The following is a 17,256-nucleotide window of genomic DNA, read 5'->3' as shown; positions in this document are numbered from 1 at the left end:
GCTACATCACTGGAATGGCTTAGGCAGGTCTTGCTCCTCTGAAGGAAAATCATCCTTCTTGGAATGTTAAAGTGCAGTGCTTTATGGGACAAGATAATGCCACACTTTGGCGGAAGTTGTCATACCTCTGGGTGCTCATTGGACAGGATGCCCGCTGACTGTCCCCCAAGATGACTGAATAAGTGGCTGATCTGCATTGGAATTTAGATCTGCTGCCTGAAACCACAAGAAGAAGAAGGAATGCCCTGCTGAACTCTGGTCTGCAACCCAGTGCACTACACAGGGAGTGGTCTCCATGAAAGAAAGAGGTGAAAAGAACTTCCCTACACCAACTTGAACAAAGGTCCCCAGCCTGGGGTATGTCCAGCAGACTGGTAAGCATTTGGCCAGGTGCGTTGTGGGAATTATAGTCTCATTGTCCCAAGGATCAACTCAGAGATTATGGAACCTTAGACCGGGGTTGTGGATCAATTTCCTGCCTCAAACTTCCACAAAAATCCCCAGCCTGGAGTGCGTCCAGTGGACTTGCAAGGATTTGGCCAGTTGCATTGTGGAATTGTAGTCTCAAGGAGAAATTCAGAGATTCTGGAACCTTGGATTGGGATTGTGGAACACTTACCTGCATCAGGAAACACTTCTGGAAGTAAGTATAAAGTGTTACATTGCAGGCGTCTGGAACTCTTGACTGTGTCCTGGGTCAGTGCAACCATCCCTTTAAGCTCTATTTGCTTCTAAGCTCTAGTTACTTTTAATCTTTAAAAATTCATATCTCTGGTTCCCTACATTAGATTTTTGCCGTCTGGTGTAATTTTAAAGATACAAATATTTATATAAATTGGTGTGGGATTTGTATTGTGTTTTGTGTCTTACTTATTTACTTATTGGTGTAATTAAATGCTTTACATAGCTGTCTCCAAAGTTAAGCATAACTGGTCATTGCCAAGCTGTCAGGGGTTGAGCCAGTGGCCACAATGTGGGACCTTGACTGGGCACAACCCTGTGTTTGGAATGTATTGCTTGTAGTAGATGTGTACTTACACCTACCAATACCCAGCCTCTAACAATCTGTAATTCAGTCTAACAGAAATCAAATGCCTTATCCCTTTCTAAACTCTTAGCCCAATACTAACCCTTAACTTTAGCACTACACTAACACTAAAGCATACATTGCGTTTTACAGTGACCCTCACACCACACCTTACTCTAACCCTAATTCCTAAACATAATCCAAATTGTATGATATCATAATATCATAAACCACATATCATTTTACAAAAGTATTATGTCCCGAATATGGTTCACAAGAATACTGCCCCAAAGAAGTTAATAATATGAGGACATAATATAAAATCTACATCAGATGGAATGAAGTTTTGTAAACAATATTATGCACATGATATTTATGTCAGACAATATTTCTGGCAATAATATTGTGACATACAATCCCAACCTAATGTTAAACGTCTCCCAATCACCATCACTTTCCCCATCACATTCCCATCTTCAAGTATGCCCTTTTCACAATGTTTTTCAACTTTTTAATATATTCTTTATTATGGAGAATTGTTCTACTTTTCTAGTCTTTTGTCTCTACTTTTTTGTTATGATGTCTTTTTCATTCAGTTGTGTATTGAGAACCACACATGTACCTTCCTTTATTTTTCAGTGTTTGGAAATAAAATGTTTTCAAAGCCATGTATCCACCTAGTTACGAATCATCACTGCATTGACAACAATACACCCATTACTTTCTAATCTTAGAAAATTTATATTGACATACCAGAAATATTTCCTTGAAGCCACTAAAAAGCTCCCTGACAACTTTTCTCATCTGAGGCACCAGCTTGAAAATTCGAAGAGGTCTTAGGCATCGTAGAACCATCAACAGCTGAACTCCAGATTTAGCAGGAACATTGTGTGGCATCCAACACAAAAATATTAAACTTACCTAGAAAAAAAAAAGAGAATGCTCTCTGGTTAAATTAAATTCTCTTGGTAATATTACCACAAATATTTCCTATATGATCAATACAGTACTTAGGGCCATATGTACGAACACATTTTCCCATTGACCCAGAATGGGAAAAACCCTTTGCTACATCTGGCCCAAAGAGTGCTTTAATTTCTACAAGTAGCCCTCAAAACAAGGGAAATGTGTGATATCCATGCAATTTGCTTTTACATAATAATGCAAAATTCTTTAAAACATTTTGGGAAACTATGCAAAATTAGGTGAAATGCAAAACTAGCATTTGCACTAAAAATTGTATAAGAAAAAAACACAAATCTGGCAACATCATCTCTTGTAGTGGTTGTTTGTATTTTTCTAATGCTCTCCTGTGCTTACATTTTTTGCAGCATAATTACGCCGGATGGCACAATGGTTTAATTATGGGAATTTTGGCACTGAGTGTAACATGAAATTCATGAAATTACAGGAGGTTATGTGTTGTAACTAGAGGTGGGCGGAACTTGCTGAGTTTCACTCTGCAGAATCCGCGAGCATGGGAAATCTGTACATCGGACTGCCCATTCTGACGTTTAGTGCTGGGAGCTTCTTCTGCGCTGAGAATGTAGCACGAATGGCACCACGTGGTGCACCACAGAATGTTGCTGCTCAAGTTGGTTTAGCTGCCGCTAAAGTAGATTTTCTACTTGTGTGGCAGCTTTTCCAAAGTGAACGGTTGTGATTGCCTGTGACCGTTTATGTTGGGAAAATCTCGCCAGATGCCCTCCTACTCTCCAAACATCGAGCTAGAGGATGCCAATTCTTGTTTAAGCTTGCAACCTCACCATTGGCAAGCTGTGCGCGAAATAAAACTCCACCATGTGGTGGGGTGCAAAATTTGTCTGGAACTCCATGTACTCCACCAGCGAAGTGGAAGTTTTCACCCACTCCTAGCTGTAACACAAATTTTGCCTGAATCTACTCAAAACCTTCCTATTTAGTTGGGAGTACAATTTTTGCATCATTATATTTACTTATTCATTTAGGGGGTCAATATGACCGCCAGGGTCACAGTCGCACCACCGCCAAAGTGGCAGTCCGGCCGTGACATTATGACCGTGGTGGAGCCGTCACGGTCAAACTGCCGACACCGCCAGGCTGCTGTCAGCCTGCAGCCTGGCGGTCCCGGCGGTTGTAATCCACCTGGGCAGCGCTGCATGCAGTGCTGCCCTGGGGATTACGAGTCCCCATCCGCCAGCCTGTCCATGTCGGTAAACACAGCCATGGAAAGGCTGGCGGTAGGGGGAACTCAGGGGGCCCCTGCAGTGCCCATGCACTTGGCATGGGCAGTGCAGGGGGCCCCATGCACAGCCCTATCGCGCATTCCTCTGCCCGAATTATGGGCAGTGGAATACGCGACAGGTGCTGCTGCACCTCCACATTGCTGCAGGCTCCATTAGGAGCCGGCTGCAAAGTTAAGGCCCTGTTCTCCGCTGTGTCGGCAAGCGGAAACTCTGTTTCCGTCCGCTGGCCCAGCGGGGAAGCCATAATAGGTCCGGCGAGATTCAGGCGACACGGGCCTTAGTCAGTACATGTCTTTACAATAAATGTGGCACAGATGTTACATTAAGAGAAGGACATAGAGAATTCTTAGATTTAGGTCCTGATTTAGATCTTGGAGGAGTGGAATCGTTTGTCACAAACGTAAATGATGTACGGTCTGCCGTTTTACTATACCATTATATCCTATAGGGATCATAATACGGTGGACGAGATAGCCGCCATGTTTGTGAAGGAGTACTCCCCTACACCAAGATCTAAGTCAGGCCTTCAGGATCAAAAACTGGGTTATTAAAAGGTAGTGGACGTTGAGAGAAAATACAATATCACTTGCCTTATAATTTATTGAGAGATTATGATACTGATGTCAGAAGTGTGGTGAACATGTGACTGAGGCTACAGTTACTGAATAAGTTTTCAAGTGGCAATAGAATGGTTTTTGCGGTTGGAGGTGGATGTGAATTTGAGTGGAAGGGCATTCCAGTAGAGTGTTATTATACCAATGGACACTTACCTCAGTGGCTTGAGCAGGGGATTTTGAATATGGTGACCTGGTGCTGGAGTGTAGAGAGAGATTATTTATTTAAGGGTGGGCATTTGATGTGGCTCTCAATATTGATGCTAGCATAAGAAGTGCTAGTGTCATCATCATCAGATATCAGTAAGCCAGGCTCATGGTAGAATACATTTCTCAGATGTACCGTTAGCGTAGCTTTGCATGGGAATCAAATCACTGAAGGCTACACATGGGGCCAGGAAGAAGATTTAAGACTTTTTAAAGGGCAGTCAAGAGTAGTGGAAGAGAATCACTTTGGTTGATCCATGTAATGGAATTGATGTGCCCTAAGATAAGGTCAAGATTCTCTTCCGCAAAACAACTTAATTGTTCAGCTTGCCAAAAACATTTGACTAGAACTGATAGCATACAGATGCAAACAATGCTGTGGTAGGGTCTGGGGAGTGCTCTGCAGACTCTCAGTTTAGCTTATACTGTCATACTCCGGAGATAACAATCATATGCTGCAGTGGGAGTGAAGCTGTGTAACCTGAACTAAAGCATTCTTTTCAGGCACAAAGGGTTTTCACGAAACACATTTTGCACCTTTGTGTGCTGGACATTGGTGCCTTCACAGATCTATTGGCGTTGCTCAAGCAGGTTAACATGATAAAATTAGGTGTCTTTTTTAAATCAACTCAGACAAGTCATAGGGACCTCTCTTGGTTGTGAACTACAAGAAAGAACAGAAATGAGATGAGCAGCTCCACGTGAAGCAAGCAGTGCACTAAAATAGAAGACAAACTTACAAGGTATATGAATATGTCCATGACTCCTCCAAAATCTCGAATGACTGCTGTTGGAGTGAAAAATAAGCCATCTGCCATGATCTTGAGGTTTAGCTCAATGCTCATGAAAATCACAAACACATATTCTGCGATCTGTAATCAAAATGATATGTTAATCACGTTAGCGATAAGATGTTTAATGATAACAGACTGATCTACCAAGGATTTGAATGTGAGTGGCTACCTGTAAAGTTGGCGTATGCATTACTCTTCTAAAAGGAGATTCAAACATCATGGAAATGCAGGAGCAGATCGTCACCACGATCATAACCCAGTCAAGATAAGTAACCAATCCCAGCAAATCACTGTGAAGGAAAACATAAGAATGTTTTCAGCGAAATAAGCAAACATACAGGTTTTACTAAGAAAGAACAGATGAAGCTGCATGTAGAATATTTCAGCCGCCATTTAGGAAATTTGTTTTTGCAAGTTTCATTTTGTTCTTAGGCTGTACTTTTGTTGTATATCACCTTCAAACTAGCGATGTGAAAAGTTGCAAAGATCATTCCACCTCATCTTCATTATATTTATTTTAGAAGAATGCGAGTTTTGTAACCATCATAAATGAAAAACACATAGCAAGGGAACTCAAGTTAAAATGAGACTTGCTGGAAAAAACTGCACAAATCAGCTATTGTAAAAAGAGTTCTTTCCCAGAAAAAATATAATTAAAATTTGCCCTAAAAAACAATGTTTTGCGCCAAAAACAATTTTGGAATTTCAACACATTTTGTATACTATATGAAGTATGACATTTGCTAACCTCACCCATCTTTGAAGGTAACACTTGAAACTTCAACATCCTTACTTTAAACACACGATATAAATTCACTCATTAGTTTGTTTTAAATGTATTCTTTGAAAATCTTTTCAAACAATCAACTTTGTGAAAAAGGTTCAGAGCAAAAAAAAACTAACAACACGGTTAATATCTTTTTAGTTAAGTATACCACTAGGATGGTACCAAATGAACATTTCTAAATGAAGCTTGTGCAAAGCTTGTTGATATTGCAAACAAATATTTTTGTGTGATGATTTTATTCTTAAACGGGTTTTCAATAGAAAAGCATCTATCTCATAAAAGTATTTTTGCGGTATGTTTCATTTGCAAGAAACTTCTATAAGCTGATTATATTGTTGCAAATATTCTTTTTAACGTTCAATCAGGTTTAACTTGTCTATTTTTAGCTCCGGCTTAAATTTGGCTTTACTTTTCTGTCAGACTTCGGAATAAAAAAAGGCAATAATACATAAAATAACACATAGCGAGGGTTTGAGACAGCCCCTCGAAACATTACTCTGTTGAAGGTTTGTTCGCATTTGTAAATAAGGTTTCTAACCGGAGTGCTAGTCATGTTGAGTCTTTCCATGTTGTGTTTACACACTTTAATCCACAAATGGAAGGGGCCATTGAGTGACAAACGAACCCATCTGGGAAAGAGTGTGTTTGCTAAGAGCCACTAACTCGGACTGTGTCAGAAGCTCCCTGCTTCACCCGCTGGGTGCTCATTTACCATTGAAAGCAAATGGCAACCTCCACACTTCTGCTGCTTGTCTACTCACTTAGTAAAGCGCCCAGAGAAGCAGCCTCACTGTTTCGAAGCCTTTCATCTCGTCTTCCGAGCTTTCGGCAGCCCTCAAGCCACTGGTACGCAGACACCCATTTCTTAATCAGAGCACACAGCTTCCCCCATATCACTCCAAGATTTCTTCCAAACCCAGAATGTGACTGAGAGTCTGTATTAAACATGGCCTTAGACAGTTCCAAGATGGCTGCTATGTTTATCCACAGGATTTTTTAAGTAGAGATTCCCACTTCCCCTTGATATTACTGTAGTCTTCCAACAGGGAGGTGTGAGGAGATGCCTCTGTCAGCTGTAGAGACCCCAAGACACTCTTAGTGCTCAGGAAGTTGCCTCCGAGTTGTGTATCATTGTTGCAAGGCTATTGTATTAAAGTTTCCATGCATCGACCTAGCGAGGAGTAGTGTGCTGACCATCACAGATCTACATTGTCCAGTATTTCAGTTCTCATCTCAATGGAAGTACAACCTGCTTTCAGTCATTGTTTGACTTTACTATGGTCCAGTCTTCACACTAGGAGACTGCAGTAGCAGCTTAAGAAGGCCCTAAATGGGGGTCTGCCGGACTTTCAACATTAATGTAAACTTCACTTTGAATAATGGTAACCAGATACTTTGAACTCTGCTGAACTGTGTCTAGTGTCTTCCCCAGCCTAAGAGGATTCAGATGAATTACGGCACACAGGAGCTGCAGTCAAACATTACTTTATTCTTCAGCATACACTCACTAACTGTTCATTACATCATGCTTTCCCTTAACCACACCCTAACACCTCCTGCACATTATGTACTTCCTGGTCAGAGTCCACCCAGAACCACAAGGATTCTAGAGCGCATACCATCAATATGCTACAATTTCTACATTGGTAAATAAAAAAGTGGCTGACATCACCAAAATCACATTTCCTCAATTAGTCAGCGAAACGCTCTCACTTGTCTGCTGGCAAGGGTGATCTGAGATGATTGAGGTTCACCATGATCAGACAACTGCAGCAGAGGCTCAGGCACTTCAGCCGAACCTGCTGGTGAGGTCGCTTCCTTATGGTTTCAGGACTCAACAAGTGTCAAGGTAGGTGTTTAAAATGTGATGTGTCCCGAATGATGAATTGTTCTGGACGATGTGCTGTCACCATATTTCCTTTACACGCCACAACCTGTAACAGATCAGCAGCAAAAGGAGTGTCAGTTTTCCCCCTGTGTTTTTGCTTAACCATATCCAGTCTCCTTTGTCAAAAATTGTTTCTTGGGAATGGCGTCGCTGATCTGCATATGTTTTCATTTTTCTTTTCTGAGCAGCGTCGTCAGTATCCACCGATCGATCCGGGGTAAATTGAGGTAGTTCTGTTCTGATGGCTCTCCCAAATAGCAAGGCGGCTGGAATGTCATCAGTTGTGGAGTGAGGCGTTGATCGATAGGCTCAGAGGGTCTGACACATGGCTTGGTTCAGATTGTTTCTCCCGATGGATGCTTGATGAATGACCCTCTTGAGGGTGCCCATGAATCGTTCAACTACACCATTGGCTTGGGGCCAGAGGATTGTACTCTTTTGGTGTTTGCCTTTGAGTCAGACAAGAAACTCTTTGAACTTATTGCTGTGAAAGGGTGAGCCATTATCAGATTTGAGGATTTCAGGGATGCCCCACGTTGCTAAAATGTCAGCAAGCCATTGAATACCAAAAAAGTGAACTGTAACTTTCTCCCAAGCATGGGCAGGAAGATCAGACATTGTCACTGGATGCTGAGTCACCTTAGGGGACAAACAATCGCCACTGTGGCATGCCTAAAGCTCCTTCTCAACATGGTCTCTAATTGCTTTTTTGGTGGCTACATTATGATGTCCTTCATAGGCTAGCTCGATGACCCACTGTCTTAATCTTCCAGGTATGATAATTCTCAAGCCTCGTAGTATTACAGCTTCTTGGGTGACTGCTGACTCATCCTTTACATTTTTGAACCTTTGTAATTCTACATCATCAGCAAGGGGCCGCACACCTCTCGTCCATGAACGCATGCTAATCAGTTCTTTAATTATGTTCATGTCTTTTTTCGCTTTGGGGGCAGAAATGATTTGTTCCACAGACAGAGCCACTGGTGTTTTGGATTTCACAATAAACTTCAGATATGCTTCAATTGTCTTGGATATTGACTGTGAAGATGTAGCACCACTTGTGATAAGTAATCTGTTGAGCTTTGATCTTTTCCCGGTTTGTACACAACCTCATAGTCATATTCTTGTAGCCTTAACCTTCACCTCTCAATGTGAGGGGGCATTTTAGTCTTCGGGTTTCCGAAAATTCCAAGCAACACCTGGTGACCCATGATGACAGTGAATCTTTTTTCTTTGAGGAATACATGAAAATGTTCACAGGCCCACCCGAGAGTCAGACTCTCTTTCTCGGGCTGAGAGTAAGCACGTTCTATATCAGCTATGCTTTGACTGGCATAGGCCACAATGTATCTCTCAGCATTCGTATGACCATTATGTTGAGCAAGAACTGCCCCTAGCCCTACTGGGCTTGCATGAACTGTTATTTTGGTATGTAGCTTGTGGTCAAAGTAGCCTGTTTCCATTGCATTCTCAATCACATGTTTAATGTCTTTGAAACTCTGGTTGCATTCTATAGACCACTGGAGTAGTATATTTTGCTTTGTCATGTCTCTTAATCTATCACTCAATTAGAGTTTATAAAGTGCAGCTGCTCAACTGTTAGGGTCTGAAGGCTCTAGGAGGGTGGGGTGTAGCGAGTACCTGAGGTGGATTAAAATGAGGTGCTCACTGTACCAAAATTGTGACTGTATCTTGAACAATATCTGGCCATTCCTAGAAAGGATCACATCTTGACAGGGTGCAAGTGGATGACAGTGCTTGCGCCTTATCTGGGTCTGGATTCAATCCCTCATCACAGAATATGTCCTCAAACATTTTTTGTTTGTTTTTTGTGAAACTCACACTCTGATCCATTCAGAGTGCGACCTGCATCAGCAAGTAGATGACACACTTGTTAAGTATGTCACCACTGTAACTGAAAGCATGTGTCACAGGTTAGCTCACTTGGCAAATAACATCCTGAAATATCTCAGAAGCCGAGGCTATTCCTCAGTATTTTATATCTGAACAAACCAACATGAGTTGAAAAGGTAGTAATGTAGCTGCATTTCTCCTCCAACTCAAGTTGATAGTATCCTTTGTTCAGGTCAAGGTGCAATAACACTTTGGCTATGTTTAATTGCATGATCAAGTCTGCCATGTGCGGATCAGGGTGTCTCTCTCTCGTAATGTTTTTAGTTTGCCTGGTGCATATCAATGCAAATGTGCACTGCTCCACTACTGTTCTTTTTTGATACTCGTAATAGGGGCGAAACCTGTGGTGTGGGGCCTTTGAAGCGTTCAATGATGTCATATTTTAAGAGAGCTTCCAAATCTTTCTCTACAGCTTCTTGTAGATGAAAAGAAAGTTTGCGGTGTCACTGAGCAACAAAGAGAATATCTTCATTGATATGAAGCTGTACTTTCATTTTCTTCAGTTTTGCCAGGCCATGGAACAGTGATGGGAAATGGCTATTGATGTCAGACTGAGCACAGAGGTTGTAGTTGAGAAATATCAATCCCATGTCAGTAGCAGTGGCAAAACTGAGTAAACAGGCACTCAACAAAGTCCCTTGTAGAACATGAATGGTGGCTTGCACCAATGTCTCTTTGTGTTGCAATGTTGCTAATAACAACTCTTGGCTTTGCAATGGCTCAGAAGCAGCCCAGGTATACGCCTTTGTGCCTGATTGAGTGAGACAATGACCAGGGGATAGGCTGTTAAACTTTTCTACTGGCATGATGTTAATTGACGCACCACTGTCTATGATGAAAGTTATTGGATGATCGTTCACTTTCAACGTGATTTTGTGATAGTGTCTAAATTATGTTTGACGCTATGTTTGGTGAGCCTTCTTTGAATTGTGATCTTCTTTACAGGTAGCCAACTCCACATGTGCACATTGTCTTTTGGTAGACATCATCAGTGCGCATTCATCTTCTTCCCTGACATTCAATAGTGACATTGACAAACCGTTGTATGATGAGCTTGCTGATGATTGATTTTGCCTAGTTTCTACATGTCATAACTGATGTTGCTTTTCGGTTTTAGGGGCGTGGAGCAAGCCCTTCTGAAATGTTCTCATGGTCATTTTCCCTGATGTTGTGACACATATCTGTTTTCTTTGGTTCGGCTCACAGTTAGGAAATTGTTCTCTTTCCCACAACCTTTGCAAACTTGTCTGACAGCTGTATATTTACCTTTATGGGGAAACAAAAACCCACATCAGAACCATACTTTTGTTTTCTTTGAAGACGTTGACCTACGTGCATCTTGTTTATGCTTGTTCTTGCTTTTCATGGTCAGTGCAAATTCATGGTGTGCCGTTCGCGCTTCCATGTCAGCAGCTTGTCGATCAGCTCATTCTTCTGCTCTCGCAGCCATTAGTACTTACTCTAAACGGTGTATTTTTCTTAGCATGCTTCTTCTAAACAAATCTGAAAGGCAACCATCAAAGATTCTGAGGTGCATGGCTTCTTCGCCAGTAATGTTGCAGAACTTCCAATGTTTAATGAGTGTCTCAAGTCTTTCAACAAACTCATCTAATGTTTCACCAACATGTTGTCACACTTGGTTGAAGGTATACCTTTCATGGTCAACATCTGGTACAGGATTAAACTTGGCCTCCAATGCTTTTTTACCTTTTGATACAGCTTTGCAACAGTCTGAGATTTTCTTTAGCACTTCTTTCACTCCGTGGCCTGTAAAGTTTTTCAAATATTTGATGATCTTCCTGACATCTTCTTCCTCTAGTGCATCTATGAAGTCATTAAACGCTTCAATCCCAGCATCCCACCTGGTACGCATGTTTTGCTTTTAGAAGTGTTGAAAGGTGGAGGAGGCTTTAGGAATACAGCTGCATTGTCTTTCACACTCCCTTCTACCACCATTGACAGCACATGCTGTTTCACCACACAATATGGCACGACAACTCATGCAAACAGAGGTTGCTGTCATAGAATGCTTCAATCACCCTTGAAAGAACGTTTTCTGTGTTTAGTACCCTGCTGACGTGATCGTTATTTCATACTTCGTCTGAATAATCGTTCTGTATTTGGTGCACAGTGCAGCGTTGAATGTGCTCCTCTGCAGGGCCTTCTATCTCTTCTGTAGCTGTGTCGGGGCTGGAGCAGGGCTGTGACTCCACAGTGCCAGTCACAGACCACTCTATATCGACCGTGGGCACACATGGCACACACAAGCAGTTTGCTGTATTGTTGTAAACTTTCAGGGAGAGCAGTCTTGTCTTCCTGGGCATGTATCCCCTACTCGTCGCCAAGTGAAGAATCTTCCCCAGCCTGGGAGCATGCAGATGAATCATGCCACATGGGAGCTGCGGGCAAACATTACTTTATTATTCAGAATACATTCACAACCTGTTCATTACATCATACTTTCCATTAACCACACCTTAACACCTCCCTTCACATTACCTACTTCCTGTTCAGAGTCTGCCCAGACCCACCAGGACTTTAGTGTGCATAACATCAACATGCTACATTGTAGATCTGTCAAAACCAATAAAACACAATATTGATTATAGTAGTTTACAAGTATCACTGATAGGAAGGCTACCAATTTAACAATACACATGTTGTGAAAGTTTACTAGTCTGCAACTAAGGTGTTTTACAGAAGTGCTGTTTACTTTCTTCACATAGTCTTAAAAAAAGAACACATAATTGTGGAGAAAGTTGTTTCTAATGTACCCAGATGCAGCTGTGGCCCATCCTTTAGGGCGGAGGGGCCACACCCCCCCACCTTTTGCTCCTCATGAAGAGTGTCTGTCAGTCTGAGCAAAGGTCAGCCTGACAGACACTCTTCATGTTCAGATTAGGCAGCCAGGAGCGAGACATGCGCGATTTGCGCAAACTCCTGGCTGCCTGAGCTGAACTTTGCTGGGCTGAAGAGGTCACAGCTTCTATGGGCGTGACCTCGTCAGCTCAGCAAAGGTGCCTCGAGGCCCTTCCCGTTGGTGATGAGGGGAAGCATCACCGATTTACTTCGACTTGGACACTTCAGGTTTAAGCCCTGAAGCGCCCAGGGTGAGTGTCAATCAGTGACACCTCATCACAGAGAGGGGAGGGGCCAGAAGTCTCACTGACCCCATCCCATTCTGTGACGTAGTTGGGACTGCTGCCTTCCCTCATTGGCTGACCTAAAGTCAGCCAGAGAGGGAAGGCAGCAGTCCCCACCCTCCTGGGACCTCCGAGCTAAAGGTAAGTGTGTGAGTGTGTGTGTTTTTTAAATTAATGTTTGGTGCGTGCGTATATGTTTGAATGTTGATGAGTGTTGTGAATGGATGTGCGTGCGTGTGTGTGTGAATGAATAAGTGTGAGTGTGCTTCTCGCCCGCCCCCACTCCCTCCTAAAAGTACCGGCCGCAACTGCCCAGATGCTATCCTAGCAAACATACTGGATAAAAATTTATGAAACAGATAACCATTGCCTTTCATAGTAATAAAAAGCACTGCTACCTGGGATGTAAGTCTTCAGAATTGATGTCCACTTAATTACTTTATCTGTCTCGTGAATCACGGGCTGCTAATTTATTTTTACAATTGACTAAAGAGATTGACAGCAACTTGGACATGTTCAGTAGATGACTGCACTGACAGGACGATAAGAGTGGGTAGTATCTTTCAGTCCTTTAATATGATGTGTCTTGTCTGAATTATCTCTCCAGCAGTAGCAGAGTAAAAGACAGTAATCTACAAAACAAAAAGCCTGTCTCTACCACTCCTTTTTAGGTCTTAGAAAAAAAAGATTTAGCATTGGCTGTCTATAGGCAGACCTATTGTACTCAATATATAACATGCAGATAGCGTGAGCTTTAGGTCTGTGCGTTGGCCATGACTGGATGGCTCTCTTGTCTGTATCAGTTGTCTGTTCTTGATTCAAAGGTTTTCCCCTGTTCTTTTGTTCGGCCAACGGATCAGTTCGCCTCAAAGTTTTATGATTGGACAAACTTTTTCCTTCTACTATATACGTATGGGGGGGGACTTATTTAATTTTCCACATTTCTGCAAAGTATTTCAGGCGGGTCTCTTTTTTTGTGTGCTTTTTGCTCATTTGTTCTTATTTACATAGTTTGAATTAATTCTCGATAAACAATTATCTCATTTACATAGTTTGAATTAATTCTCGATAAACAATTACAACAGTAAATTAAAAATGACCACCTTGCATTATGATGCATACGCATGCACATCTTAATGCATGTGTGTGCATGTGTCATGACACATCTGTGCACATGCACCAAGATGGATGTGTGCACATCAGAGGCCAATTGGAATTAGGATTCTTTAACAGAAAACCCAAAGCACGACTACCTGCCATGCCTTGATCCATGCGTCTTGACATACGCATATGCATGTGATTTGCAAAAGGCACTGGCAAAGCCAGTGTCTTGTCCTTTTAGTGCCATGACCTCTTAGCTTTGCCAATGCATGTCACCTTCATTAGCAAAATTGCTGTCCTTTAAATCTCCTCTATAACCTGTTAGCTTGCGGTAATTTAGTGCGTATGCTTCAAAGGGCCCAAATGATGTTGTTGCCTAGTTAGGACCCCTCTAAAATATGTCACCATGTGTTAGTCCTGCTGCCTATTGTTGCTGTTACTCGTTTACAGCTTCTCTTCTGTTTTCCTGCACTAAAGTAATTTATTTCCAAAGGAAAGGTAACTATAACCAGGATGGCTAACAAGAATGCCAGAGAAGGGAATGATCTTTCTATTTGTAGGTAACGTTGTTCATTACAAACCTGCACATGACCGAATACATTTTCAGATGCCCAAATGTTTAGAAATGTAATGTCTACACCTTGACCTTGCAATAAATAACTTTGCTACCTTAATTATTACTTTACCACTCAAATCCCTTTTCAACAGATTTTTCTTTTCATTCAACTTACAAGAGCTTGGGATAATAAACACATTCTTTCAATATCGAAATGCAGTTCCACAGGTACGTGAGTTAGAAGAAAGGTAAATATATACATAGCCAACCAATTGTATATTACTGCTAATACCCCGGTTTATTTTTATTCTTAAATGAAAACCAAACAGCTGAGCGGCCTGTGTTAATGTTTTTAAAGTGTTTTTCTGCAGGGTTTCTGATGCACCTGATCTAACTCTTGTCTCTTGTACAGCTATTTTTTTTGCGAATTTTTATAATGTGAACTCGGCCCCAGGGCATGGGAACACTTTACATGGGCACTAGTTATGTTACGCAAGGTCAGATTCATTTCTTTTTTTAGGCACAGGGAGATTAGGTGGTTGTGGACATGGTGATCTGTGTGGACTACATGAGGGGTTGAGAGACTACTCTGTCATTCACAGTGACAGTCCACCCCCCTCATTAAGGGCCAGATGTATCAAGCATTTTCGTTTGCGAATGCAAAAATGCCTTTCAGTATGTATGAAAGGCATTTGCTATGCAATTTCAAGGAATCGCTAAAATAGCGATTCCTTGAAATTGCGAGCCTGTTTAGAGAATCGCAAATTGCGATTCTCTAAATAAGAAATCGCAAATAAGGAATCCTTCTTTGCGATTTCTTAAGCACATGTATTAAGCTTTTCCTTAATGCGAATTGGGCATAAAGGAATCGCAATTACCACTAAATACAACTTGGTGGTAACTATGTGCAAATTTAAAAAATGCATTAAAATTGACATGTAATGCACACATGCCCCTTTGGTATGTGTGCGCCTTACATGTGCTAAAATATTTTTTTGCAGTGCAGCAGAAGGGGCCTTAGGCCCCCAGCACCCTGGGATTTGCATTTCCCAAATTGCGAATTCCTGTTAGGAATTCGGAATGTGGGAAATGCAAAAAATTCGCAAACATGGGCCTACAGGCCCATAGGTGTGAATGGGGTCAGAATCGCTATTTGGTAATAGCATTTGTGATTTTTAAGAAATCGCTATTACCGAATCGCAAATATGTATGATACATACCATTTTGCAACTCAGAAATAGCGATTTCTTAAAAATGGCTATTAGAGAAGCACAAAGTGGATTCTTGATACCTCTGTCCCTTAGAGGTGGGTGGATCGTCAGTTTTCCATGGAAGGAATCCTGGTTGGCTCCATCAATGGAAAGCTACTTCAGATGCCACAACCGAGAAGGAGCCACTGAAGTAAAGCCATCCTACCCCACTATATTTAGCAAGACCAATTTGGTGTTTTTTTCTGTCTGTCACTGCGCTGAAAAAACCTGGCAATCAGGGTAAACAAATGGGGGTCATTTGTATTTTGCTTTTCAATAGATTTTAGAAAATAAAAATGGCAACAGTTTGGTGGTTGACAATCAAAACTGACAGCAGATGTCTACAAAACTTATCGTACCTTGAAGGGAACCATTCTGATGGCCTTCACTTTCAGCATACGGAGATGTACACTAGGCTAGCTATTATCTCTCTCCCCCACCCTGACAGGCAGTATGCCTGGGGCTAAATCCTGTCCTAAGTGGTAACAGTTCAAAGGTGAGGTGACTGTGACTCATAAAGCAAATAAATAAAAAAAGCATAACTTCATTTTTTGTCATTAATTAAACAAAGGGAAAGCTTTTTAAAGACACACTTATGTTTCTCAAAATAATAAAATTGGCATACTATCTTAAATTCTTTGGCACATATTGTTGGAGGGCGGGACCATAACGGCTTCAAGCACTCCGTCATCATAAATTTTTATTTCGGAATATCAAAATACATATAAAAATCATGCATTCACATACAAATATAAGAATATATGCAGTGTGAACTCATTAAACTAAAACTAAGAAACAAGCAGCCAACCATGGCTCATGCTATATATTACAATAGCATAAATTGATGCATACAGAAACAAGACATAAATCATACAGCTAACTCCAAAGTAAACAGGGAGGACCTTTAAAACTACTCTTAAAAGGTACCATAAAAATAAGGCAGTAAAAAGGACTGCAACGGCCATGTCAAAGACTCCAATCCTGATTTTCACGTTTGCAGAGGAGCCAAGCAGCGTACAGAAACGTGGTCATTGCGACCACAATCACCTCTCTTGTATCAAAGCGTAAAAGTGCGGGTGCGTATTACCTGAAACCCAAGAGATTGCACAATGGTTTTAGTCAATGCTTGTGTGGCCTAGCATATGCAGGACAAAAAAGGGCAAAATGGTGGAGAGTTTCTTCTGCAGCATTGCAAAGTGAGCACTTACTCGAACTACAATACTTCTCACCCCACTTTGTACAGAAACCGTTTACTGGGCGGATCACATACCTCCATTTTAAATAGAGTTATAAAGGAGTAGCACCAGGCAGAGAGTAGAAAAATGGTTCAGAAGCAGGACTTATCTTTGTGCCCAAGAAAAGATTTGTTAAACTCCCTGCCTTAATGCATTTTTGTTCCATCACCTATTGGTGGGGGACTGACTTAGCTGAACCCGGAGAGACCAACAAAGAGGACAAACTTAAATCATGTAGGATGTAACGAGGGCTTGATATAGGCAAGCCAGGGATCTTCTCACACACTGGAGAAATTAAAAGTGCCTTTGTCGAAACTCTATAGGTTTCCAATTCCTCTACAGACCAAAGTCTGTGCCAGTACAGGATGGATCTAAACAATTGCCTGCAGTTCCCATGTGGCGTACAGGATGGATCTAAACAAAGTGGTGCATTTATTTGGGTAAAGACCCAAGTCTAAGAGCTGAGGAAGGCAAGCAGCACTTTGTAGGAGATTAAGAACATTTTGCACAAACCT

The 17,256-nt window shown here is 41.6% G+C and overlaps 1 protein-coding gene across 1 annotated transcript in view; it reads right to left on the bottom strand.

Moving 5' to 3' along the window:
* The window catches only part of NALCN (sodium leak channel, non-selective), a 2,264,872-nt gene that overhangs the window by 220,067 nt on the left and 2,027,549 nt on the right, over positions 1-17,256 (bottom strand). The window contains exons 23-25 of the mRNA XM_069205064.1: positions 5,037-5,157; positions 4,814-4,945; positions 1,781-1,948 (exon numbers count right to left, since the gene is read on the bottom strand). Coding sequence (XP_069061165.1) covers positions 1,781-1,948; positions 4,814-4,945; positions 5,037-5,157 — 421 coding nt within the window. The remainder of the gene's footprint in view (positions 1-1,780; positions 1,949-4,813; positions 4,946-5,036; positions 5,158-17,256) is intronic.

This window comes from Pleurodeles waltl, chromosome 8 (assembly GCF_031143425.1).
Source record: "Pleurodeles waltl isolate 20211129_DDA chromosome 8, aPleWal1.hap1.20221129, whole genome shotgun sequence".
Taxonomy (NCBI): domain Eukaryota; kingdom Metazoa; phylum Chordata; class Amphibia; order Caudata; family Salamandridae; genus Pleurodeles; species Pleurodeles waltl.
The sequence above is the reverse complement of the archived record's forward strand: the minus strand, read 5'-3'. Positions and strand labels throughout refer to the sequence as shown.